General features: G+C 40.8%; 2 protein-coding genes across 2 annotated transcripts; both read left to right on the forward strand.

The window, feature by feature from the left end:
* Positions 1–943: 943 nt before the first annotated feature.
* PKNH_0728900 (merozoite surface protein 1) lies at positions 944–6,409 on the forward strand (the record flags this gene model as incomplete). Its single annotated transcript, XM_002258546.2, has 1 exon — positions 944–6,409. One exon carries the CDS (start codon positions 944–946, stop codon positions 6,407–6,409), a length of 5,466 nt encoding a protein of 1,821 aa, XP_002258582.2.
* Positions 6,410–7,358: 949 nt separating this feature from the next.
* On the forward strand, positions 7,359–11,417 carry PKNH_0729000 (zinc finger protein, putative; the record flags this gene model as incomplete). The annotated part of the gene is made up of 8 exons (XM_039113947.1): positions 7,359–9,493; positions 9,678–9,751; positions 9,890–10,002; positions 10,130–10,205; positions 10,354–10,462; positions 10,604–10,793; positions 10,976–11,134; positions 11,316–11,417. The coding sequence occupies 8 exons, from the start codon at positions 7,359–7,361 to the stop codon at positions 11,415–11,417; spliced, it is 2,958 nt and encodes a 985-aa protein (XP_038969583.1).
* Between the last annotated feature and the right edge of the window lie 561 nt (positions 11,418–11,978).

The raw sequence follows: 11,978 nt of genomic DNA on the forward strand, positions 1-11,978 counted from the left end.
CATTTTCAAATGATGCATACAAAACGAACACACATTCACGCGTGTACGGAAAATTCCCGAAGTTTATGCGCACATTTTTTTTGTGTTGTACCGTTACACTTTAATTTTCAAGGCAATTTTTCTCCGTCCATTTGGAGTCTTTTCGTGATCATTTATTTATTTTTTTTTTTAATTTCACGCGTGTGTAACGCGCGCTCGGTTTAACTTTGTGCAATTCTTTCATGTAAATTATTAACTGTTTCATGTTTCATGTTTCATGTTTCTGTTAACTGTTTACTTTTCAACTGTCAATTGTCAATTTGTTTCGCCTGCGCTATTTCGTTTCACTTTTTTTTTTTTTTTTCTTTTATTTCATTGTGTATACTTTTAAATGATGTTTATTTCATAACAAAAGAAAAAAAAAAAAAAAAAAAAAAAAAATATAAAGAATGAACAAGTGAACACATTAAAGATTACTTCTTTTTTTTTTTTTTTTTTAATAGAACAATTGCGTGAAAACAGATTGTATGTGTAATCACACACACGTACGTGAAAACATATGTATGAAGGCATGTTTACGTGCGTACCCATATGTATGTGTGAACGCATATACCCCCTTACGTATACACGCACACCCGTGTGCAAGTCGTACTTGTGACGTACACGCGCGTGCGTGAATCGCTTTTCTCTCTTCCCATGTGACTCAACCCTCGTTTTAGTAGCCCCTGAATGTGTACACATATATATACACCCACGCGCACATATCCGCATACACGCACACACAGACACACACGCACGTAACCGCGTGCACCCACCAACATACACCAATCATCATACATGCAAATATATAGAAAAACGTTGGCCACTTTTAAGATGCAACAATAATGCCCATTTTTGGCAGGCGCAGTTTTAGTACATTTTTAAACCCTACACATTTTGATTATTAAAATAGACAAATTCGAAAATGAAGGCTCTACTCTTTTTGTTTTCTTTAATTTTTTTTGTTACCAAATGTCAATGTGAAACGGAAGATTATAAACAGCTTCTAGTGAAGCTGGACAAGCTGGAGGGGCTCGTGGTAGACGGCTACGAGCTGTTCCACAAAAATAAAATTTCATTAGATAATATTGATGCAGTCCAAAATATTGATGGAAATAATGTTAATGCTTTAGCTTACAAAATAAGAGATATCGTGGGCAAGTATTTGGAGCTACAAATTCCTGGACATGGAAACTTGCTACACATGATAAGGGAATTGGCCTTGGACGCCAATGGGCTAAAATATCTTGTGGAGAATTACGAGGAATTTAACCAACTCATGCACGTAATCAACTTTAATTATGATTTGTTGAGAGCGAAACTCAACGACATGTGTGCCCATGAGTATTGCAAAATACCCGAACACCTAAAAATCTCTGCCAAGGAGTTGGACATGCTGAAGAAAGTTGTGCTCGGTTATAGGAAGCCCCTCGACAACATAAAAGATGACATTGGAAAAATGGAGGCCTTCATCAATAAAAACAAAGAAACAATAAATAACATCAATCAGTTAATTACTGCGGAGAATGCTAAAATAGTCGGCCATCCCATCAACGGGGTTAATGTCACCGGCGCGTCTAGCGATGCTGTTGCTAATACAGGCACTCCAGTAGCCGCTGCTGCAGGCGCTGCTGCGGCCGCCGTTCCAGGTGCTATTGCTTCTCCTTCCCCTGTAGAATCTTCTACACCTGAAAACTACGACCAGAAGAAAGTAATCTTCCAAGCCATTTACAACTTCATATTTTACACGAATCAGCTGGAGGAGGCGCAGAAGTTAATGCAAGTTTTAGAGAAACGCGTGAAATTGTTGAAGGAGCACAAAAGCATCAAGGCGTTACTAGAACAGATCGCAACCGAGAAGAATAATCTTACTACTAATAATGCGACCACTGGAGGTGCTACAACTATACCGGAAGAAGTACAGAAAAAAATTGCCGACCTAGAGAAGCAAATCGTAGCCATTGCCAAAACGGTGAACTTCGATATGGACGGTCTGTTCACCAATGTAGAGGAATTGGAGTACTACTTGAGGGAGAAGGCAAAAATGGCTGGAACGCTAATCGGCCCAGAAAGTAGCCAGTCAACAGGCACCCCCGGAAAGGCAGTTCCAACGTTGAAGGAGACCTACCCATATGGAATAACCTACGCTCTACCAGAAAGAACCATTTACGAATTGATAGAGAAATTTGGATCTGAGGAATCATTTGGGGATTTACAAAATCCGGATAATGGAAGGCAACCAAATAAAGGAATTATCATTAATGAAACCAAGAGAAAAACATTGGTTGACAAAATTATGAGCAAAATAAAATTGGAAGAAGAGAAATTGCCCAAACTAAAAAAAGAGTACGATGAAAAAATGGAACAATACAAGCAGAAGGTTCAGGATTTCCTACCAACACTTAAATATTTTTATGAAGGAAAACTAGACAACACCCTTGTTGGAAGCAAATTTGATGAATTTAAGAACAAGAGGGAAGCATATATGAAGGAGAAGGAAGAATTAGAGAAATGCACCTACGAACAAAGCATCAATCTTATTAACAAGTTGAAAAAACAATTAACTTATTTAGTGGACTACACCTTAAAGAAGGATGTCACTGAGGATGAAATTAACTACTTTTCCGATCTGGAATGGAAACTAAAGAACGAAATTTATGAGCTAGCTAAGGAAGTTCGAAAAAACGAAAACAAACTCATCATGGAAAACAAGTTCGACTTCTCCGGCGTTTTGGAATTACAAATACACAAAGTGTTGATGATAAAAAAAATAGGAGCTCTAAAAAATGTCCAAAATCTTCTTAAAAATGCCAAACTGAAGGATAAACTGTACATTCCAAAGGTCTACAAGACTGGCCAGAAACCTGAGCCCTACTATTTGATTGTTCTCAAAAAGGAGATTGACAAGCTGAAGGATTTTATCCCCAAAATTGAGACCATGATTGCCACTGAGAAGGCCAAGGCACCCACAGAACCAGTAAAGGTCAGGGCACAATCGCTCAGAGGAGCAAGTGAAACAGCACCATCAGAACCACCAACAGCAACAGAATCAGGATCAACAACTTCAGCATCAACAGCTGTACAGCAACCAACACAACAAGCAGCACAAGCAGCACAAGCAGCATCACCAGTAACAGTAACACAACCAACAGAAACTGTAACACAAACACCAGCACCAGCAACAGAAACAGCAGGAGAAGCAGCACAAGAGACATCACCAGTATCACCAACAGCACCTGCAGTAGTATCAGAAGCAGGAACAGAAGGAGGAGAAGGAACTACAGAAGTAGTAGCACAACCGGAAGCAGCATCAGGAGAAACACAGACACCAACACCAGGAGCAGTAGATGCATCACCTGCAGCACCAGTACCAGCAGGAACACCAGGAACAACAGATGCAGCACCCGAAGCATCAGTACCAGCACCAGCAGGATCAGCACTCCCTGCAACAACAGCCCCAGCAGCAGCAGCCCCTGCAGCACCAGCCATGTCAAAACTGGAATATCTGGAAAAACTCCTGGAATTTTTAAAATCCTCTTACGCATGTCACAAACACATTTTCCTGACGAACTCCACCATGAACCCTGAACTACTGAAGCAGTACGCACTTACGACTGATGAGGAGAAAAAGATTAAGGAAAGCGCATGTGATGAGCTAGATCTCCTATTCAATGTTCAGAATAATTTGCCTTCCATGTACTCCATATATGACACCATGATCAACGACCTTCAGAACCTGTACATTGAGTTGTACCAGAAGGAAATGGTTTACAACATATATAAGAACAAAGACACGGACACAAAGATTAAGGCTTTCCTAGAAACATTAAAAAGCAATGCGGCTTCGGTGACCCCTGCTGTAGTACCAGCAGCAGCACCAGTAGTAACACCAGCACCAGCCGAACCAGTAGTAACACCAGCACCAGCACCAGGACAGGCAGCACCAGCAGCAGCACCAACAACAACAAATCCAAGCACCACTCCATCAGGAACTACAACTAACGCAGTAAGCCCCACAACGGCAGTAACTCCAGGCGCACAGGATACAACTCAAACGACCACACAGGATACAACGGTAACAGAAGAAGGAGGCGTAACCGTGCAAGCTAGCAGCGAAGAGGAACCTGAAACTAACATTGTGAATGTGGAAAAGATTTACGAAAAGCACCTATCCCAAATGGACAAGTACAACGATTACTTCATCAAGTTCTTGGAGTCACAAAAGGAGAAAATTACCAGTATGACTGAAGAACAGGCCAATGCATTAGGTGCTGAAATTGAAGCACTTAAGAAAAAGGTACAAGTATCTCTAGACCATTATGGAAAGTACAAGCTCAAATTGGAAAGATTCCTCGAGAAGAAAAATAAAATTTCCAATAGCAAGGAACATATTAAAAAGCTCACAAGTTTGAAAAATAAATTGGAACGAAAACTGAACTTTTTGAATAACCCAACAAGTGTATTAAAAAATTACATCATTTTTTTTAACAAGAAGAAGGAAGCAGAAAAGAAAGAAGTGGAAAATACACTTAAGAACACGGAAATTTTGTTGAAGTATTATAAGGCACGAGCGAAATATTACATAGGTGAACCTTTTCCATTGAAAACCTTAAGTGAAGAATCACTGCAGAAGGAGGACAACTACCTGAACCTAGAAAAGTTTAGAGTGCTAAGCAGAATGGAAGGAAGGCTTGGAAATAACATTAATTTGGAGAAGGAGAACATTAGCTACCTCTCCAGTGGACTACACCACGTCTTTACGGAACTGAAGGAAATTATTAAGAACAAGAAATACACCGGTAACGACCACGCGAAGAACACTACGGCAGTGAAGGAGGCGCTACAGGCCTATGAGGAATTGCTTCCCAAGGTGGCCACTCAAACCGCATCCCTACCACCAGTTGCACCACCTGCTGTAGTACCACCAGTAGTGCCAGAAGCAGAAGCTGAAGCAGAAGCTGAAGCTGAAGCAGAACCAGCAACATCAACACAACCAGCAACAGCAGACACAGCAGCACCAACACAAACACCAGCAGCACCAACACAAACACCAGCAGAACCAGCAACAGCAACAGCAACAACAGGAGAAACAGCAGCAGCACCAGCAGCACCAGCTCCCGTGGAGGTGCAAAACGCAGAAGTAAAAGCGCAGGAATACGGAGAGGACTACGACAAAGTAATCACTCTACCCCTGTTCGGCAATGATGAAGACGATGTAGAGGACCAGGAGGAAAAGCAAATAATAACGGGGGAGGCAGAAAATGCGCAACCTGAAAATATCGTACCAGAAGGAATAAACGAGTACGAAGTGGTCTACATAAAGCCATTGGCAGGAATGTACAAATCTATAAAGAAGCAACTGGAGAATCACGTGGCTGCATTCAACACTAACATAACGGACATGTTAGATTCTAGGTTGAAGAAAAGAAACTACTTCTTAGATGTTCTAGACTCTGAATTGAACCCATTTAAGTATTCTTCATCCGGAGAGTACATCATTAAGGACCCATACAAATTACTCGATTTGGAGCAGAAGAAGAAACTCCTGGGTAGCTACCAGTACATTGGTGCATCAGTCGACAAAGATTTGATCACTGCGAAGGACGGTATGGAATACTACAACAAAATGGGCGAACTGTACAAGCAACACTTGGAAGCAGTGAATGCACAGATTAAGGAAATCGAAGCGAGTGTACCTGGTGAACAGAGCCAATTGAATGCTCAAAAGGAAGAGTTAAAGAAGTACCTCCCTTTCCTGAACAGCATCCAAAAGGAGTACGAATCTCTGGTGAACATGGCACACACCTATAAGGAGAACCTAAAGAAATTCATAAACAACTGCCAAATAGAGAAAAAGGAAACTGAAATCATTGTGAAGAAATTGGAAGACTACACGAAAATAGATGAGAACTTGGAGATCTACAAAAAATCAAAGAAAGAAAGTGATGTAAGATCTTCAGGTCTTTTGGAAAAGTTGAAAAACTCTAAATTAATTAATGAAGAAGAATCCAAGAAAGTATTATCCCAACTGTTAAATGTACAAACTCAGATGTTAAATATGAGTTCCGCACATAAGTGTATAGACACCAATGTACCTGAAAATGCAGCCTGCTACAGATACTTGGACGGAACGGAAGAATGGAGATGTTTGTTAGGCTTTAAAGAAGTAGGAGGCAAATGTGTGCCAGCGTCGATAACTTGTGAGGAGAACAATGGTGGTTGTGCCCCTGAAGCTGAATGTACAATGGATGACAAGAAGGAAGTTGAGTGTAAATGTACTAAAGAAGGTTCTGAACCACTTTTTGAGGGAGTTTTCTGTAGCTCCTCCAGCTTCCTAAGTTTGTCCTTCTTGTTACTCATTTTGATTTTCTTCCTTTCCATGGAGCTTTAAAATAAAACAATGAAAATGCAGCGGCGTCACGTGTAATTTTTTTTTTTTTTTTCTTCCTGCCTAGCATTTTAAGTTCTTCTGAACTAGGCTTTGGCTGCACATTTCACAATTTTTTTCTTTAATAGTGGCATAAAAGAAAAAAAAAAAAAAAAAAAAAAAAGCAACACATTTTGTGCTGCCCCTTTAAGTGTTATATATATGTATATATGCACGTGTCGTTCTTAATGAGAGAAAAAAAAAAAAAAAAAAAATTTTTAAATATACCCCCTTTTACATAAGCTTTACTAGATAGTCTACCCACGAGTCTGCGTCTGCATGGGGATCAATTTCGTGTCATGCTTACACCATGGTTGAGAGTGAGAGGTCTTCCACGCGCCAACGTTATATGCATAATAACATAGGCGCAATTTTTAGCCCCCCTGAAGTGTCAGTATAGCATGCACATACACATGGGAATATACGAGTTACATGGCTCTCTTTGGAATGCTAATGCGCCTTGACAACACTGTTCAAAGTAGAGCGACATCAAAAAGTGAGGTGAAAAAATTCGCCTCTGTGGTTCATCCCCTTGTTGTTTATATAGTTATATATTATATACAACATATTGCTTGAGCATTCTCTATGTTATGGCTACTTCATTTTATTTCCTCTTTTTTTCTTTTTTTTTTTTTTTTTTTTTCTTTTAAAATTCCAAACTAGCACAATTTAGTAACTTTTTTTTTTTTCTCCTTATTTTTTTTTTAATCGAAAATACAGTTTAAATTTTTTCAACAAATGGTGTTGTTTGTTCTTTTCCTTGGTGATTGATTATTTGCCCTGTTGGCAGAGAAAAGGAAAATCCTGATTTGGTGTGCCAACTATCACTTGAAAATGACTGTAGTTTATTCGTGATGGGGGTACTGGAAAATTTATCTTTGAAATTCCCACTGGATTGGCGAGATATATATGAATGGCAAGTGTCATGACGGAGGTAGGAACTGTGCGGCCGGGAGGGGAAGGCGATCATTATCAAAGCAACCGGGTCAGGAACCACGTGGATAACCACCGAAACAACGGTGCGAACGGTACTGGCCGGGGAGGGAACGCCGAACTGATGTTGGGGGGCGATGCTGATGTGGAAAGGGGAATTCGTAGTTTTCCTCGAAGGTATAATGCAAATTTTCTTCCGTCCCCCTCGACTGAGAGGAAAAACAAATCGAAGGAGGACATGGACACTGAGGGGAATACTGCTATGGAGGTGGGAATCCCCCGCACACGAAATTGTTCGCAAAAAAAAAATAACCACGGGGGTGAAAAAACAAAGGATACGCGTGAAGGTAAAAAAAATTTTTGCTTTAACGGGAAGAAAAAGTGCGGAAAAAAAAGCGGCAAACAAAATGATTATACCATCAACGAATGGAACAATGAACAAACAAATTGTAATTTAAAAAATGAAGAAATATGTTTTTTTGGAGGGCACGAAAATAACAAAATGGATTATACACACCTGCATGGAAAGTACAAGGGAGTTCGAAATACAGAAGAAAGGGAGGGAAGTGGAAAAAAGATAACCAGTAATGGTCACATGGGTAGTGACGTAAAGCACAACGCGCACATGGAGGATACATCCAGCCACAATGTGTGTGACAAAACGGATGGAAAAAGTGTTGAGGTAAACCGTGTGGTGAACCATGTGGACAGGGAGGAACAGCATAAGGGAACATTCCAGAGGGGGACGAAAAACCATTATAATGATGGAAAATTTCGAACAAAACATCCAAGTGTAAATTATTACGATAGATTCGATTACGTGAAAAGGGAAAGGATGGTGAATCATTATAAAAAGTTAGACTCCGTTTACTCCAGCTATAATGGAAGGAACAATCACTACTACCATCAGAGGGGCGCTTACCGAAACGAACCCAACGGTAGGGGAACGACAGACCATCGGTGGCATCGTTACTACCCGAATGAGAGAACCAACAGGGCGGCAGAGGGGGACAGGAGAGACCAAAATGGAACTATACATCATAGCGGTCGTGCCCTTCGCTTACCGTTGAATAATCTCCACCACGGTAGCAACAGGGACATGAATTACCCCAATAATCTAGTCAGCAGAAGGGGAAATGGAAAAAGTACCCTGAGTCACACTGGTGAACATGAAAAGGGAAGGGAAAAAGAAGTACCTGGTGTTCAGGTAGACTCATTGCAAGAAAATTATGCACACACAAATGAAGTCCATTCCAATCAGGGGAAAACACATTCCCATTTTAATCTGAACGAAAAATCAGAAGAACACTTCACGTATAGTCTTCACGAAACCAATGAGGAATATACCCCCACGCAGCAAAATAGTTATATAGACGAATCTAGCCAAATCAACACGGTTGCAAATGGTTGTAGAAGGAATATGCTTGAGAAGGAAACTGAAAAAGGCGAAAGGGGGCCGCATTATATTCATCGTGAGGTGAAAAATAATGACTTGGTGGAAATCACAAGGGCAGAACCCAATGGCCAGAGCACACATAACGATTTGGAGAAGAAAGACGGCACGAATGAGACCCCCAGTGGAGATACCAACCAGAAAGATACCTCACCGATGGAAGGTAGCCAAAAGGCAAATGACAATTTGAGGAAGTTGAAGAGGGAAGAAGAAAAAAAAAAAGTAATGAATTGGAAGCTTGAGGAACAGACGCTTCTTGAGGAAGGGTTGAGGGTTTATAAGGATTTAAAAAATTGTCCAGAAAAATGGGAAAAGGTTAGCGAAATTGTCAAGACGAAGGGTCCGGAGGATTGCTTGAAGCGATTCCTCTACTGCCGGTTCATCGTGCTGAAGGAGAAGCAGAAGATGGAGAAGGAGAAGGAGAAGCAGAAAGAGCTGGAGCTGGAGGAACGGCAAAAAAAAGAGAGGGAAAATCAGAGCGAACTCGAACCGAACCAACCGAATGAGGAAGACAGTGATCAGGCGAATAACGAGGAGATGGATCAGGACATTGACAGCGATGACATGAAAATAAACAATAATGTAAACATAACGGGGAAAAGTCTTGTGCTTAGTAACGTCCACATCAAAAATATATCTCTGTACAAGGCCATCCAATTGAAGTAGGTGCATGGAACGCGGATCTTCATGTTGGGGGTTGGGGTCATCACCGTCAGAACGCTCACGAAATTGTTCACACCCCTTATATGTATACTTCCTATGTGTTGTCATCGTATATATGCTTTCTTCCTATGTACTCTCTTCACATATACATGCCCACGAATTCCCCCTTTTTTATCCCCCAAGGCTGCAGCTTCTTTGCACCCGGTGCTGCAACACATTTGATGTCACCACGACGAGCAAAGATGCTCCCCAGTTAGGTAGAGCGGGAATGTTCTCCTTGAGCATTTGATGCATCAGGCATTTTCTTTTTGTTGTCTTTTTTTTTTTTTATTTTTCTGACATATCCTGATGTTGTTTTTTCTATCCCCCCCCTCCCATCCTTCTTTTGCATACAGTTTGCACCTGCGTGAATTGCAGCAGCAGTGCAATTGTGGAAGTGTACAGAAATATTTGCTTTATGGAGAACAGCTGTGTGTGTGTTTTGAAGTTTAACCAGTGCTCTCTGATGGTAAGCCTAGGGTAGAAAGGACTCAAAGGAGTTTTTTTTTTTTTTTTTTTTTTTTTTTTTTTTGCGGCGTCGCCCTTATATTTATGTTTAGTCATTTTTACATTATTTTCCCCCTTCTCTTTTTTAGGACTTGTTAAGCGGGGATTACAGCGTGAATTGTGAAAGTTGCGGGAGGAAGAGCATCCTGAAGAATGTCACTTCTGGTATTACCACAAATAGGATGGATGCCACCCCAAGGGGAGGAGTTGCCTCTCCCCACACAAATGTGTGTGCATAGATGAAGGCACCCACTGTCGCACCATCATTTTTTTTTTACCAACATGCTATTCACCCCCACAACCCCCATGATAGGCAAAGAAATGCACATCAACTGCCAGAAATGCTTCACCAAGCTGGAGTTCAAATACAGCAGCTTCTCCTTTGACGAGATAATCAACGCAAACAATGCCGCGATAAAAAAGTAAATCCGCCACTTTATGTGTTTCTGTGTGCGTCAACGGGGGGCACGCACGTGCACACGTATGTCCCCAATGAGTGTACATATGTACACCCATAAAAAAAAATGTTTGCACTTGTGCACACACTCCCCTCCCCCATACAGAATAGACGAAATGATAAACAAACTGTTCACAAAAAAAAAGTCCAACAAGAAGGCCATCGCTCCAGCGAACAATTTGAAGATAGAAAAATGCAAAAACGTTATAAAAGTAAATAATATAGAAGTGAAGGATGGTGCATGCAAGCATTTTAAAAAGTCTCATCGCCTCTTCAAATTCCCCTGTTGTAACAAGGTAAGCGGTTGCCACGTATTGACGACCCATCCCCTGGGTGTATATACACTCCGGCGGCATGTGACATTATGTGCACCCGTATGGTATGTGTGTTTTCCGTTATCATCCTTTCGAAAATACAACATCACTACATTTTGCTGTGCCCCCATCCTACGCTATATTTTTCTTTCTCCCTTTTAAAGATATTTCCGTGTCCCACTTGCCACGATTTAAATAGCAACCACGAATGTGGCATTGCCAAGCGGGTGATTTGCGGATTTTGTTTTCGTGAATTTGATGACGACGACGTGTGTGTATGTCAGCGGGACAAGAAGGCGAAGAAAGGCGGGAACTTCTGGGAGGTTTGAGAAATGAAAAAAAAAAAAAAAAAAAAAAAAAAAAAAAACGTGTCGCAGGCATCACCCTATGTGTGTGCCAACTGTGTTACATGTACATACGGATTATATATCGATGCACGCGCAACATGCGTATGTGTGTGCATACAGCTTCCACCACACTATACCCCCATTTCAACTTTTCAAGGGAGGAAAAGGATGTCGTAATGCAATCACGCTAAGCAGAAATGACTCCAAAAAGTACAAGTTGTTGAACCGGCAAACTGTGCAGAAGAAAAAGAAGAAGTAGCAGGTGGGTTTGGTAGGCGCGTCAAACCGGCGCGTTGACATATTTGTGGCATTTGGATCTTCACCAATGGGGGGAATACATACTGTGTGCTCTGCAGTATGTGGCTTTAATTTTTGTTTTATTATTTTTGTAGTTTGTTTACCTTTTAATTTTTTTTTTCCCATCTCAGCGCATTTTTTTTACGCGCATTTTTTTCCAGTTAGCATTTTCCCCCTTTTCTTATTTTTACTTCACATTTATAACGTTGTGTGATTTACTTTTAAAAAATTAATTCGCTATGATGCGTGAATTTAAATTTGGGAATTCATTTGCGGTATAAATGGGTAAGTCGTTAAAAAGAAATTGATGGGCGGTAGGTGCCCTGTGTAAATAGACGGATAATTGGACAACTATATAATGATCACGTAAAAGGGTTAACTTTGTGAAAAACCTTGCGCGTGGCTTCAAAGGCACGCCGTTGCCTATCCGTCAGCAACGCTGAGGCAATCACGGAAAAACAAAAAAAAAGAAAAATGCGGGCGCGAAGGGACGCACAAAGAAAACACAAAGGGAATGAGATAA

The sequence above is a fragment of the Plasmodium knowlesi genome (genome assembly GCF_000006355.2).
Source record: "Plasmodium knowlesi strain H genome assembly, chromosome: 7".
Classification (NCBI taxonomy): domain Eukaryota; phylum Apicomplexa; class Aconoidasida; order Haemosporida; family Plasmodiidae; genus Plasmodium; species Plasmodium knowlesi.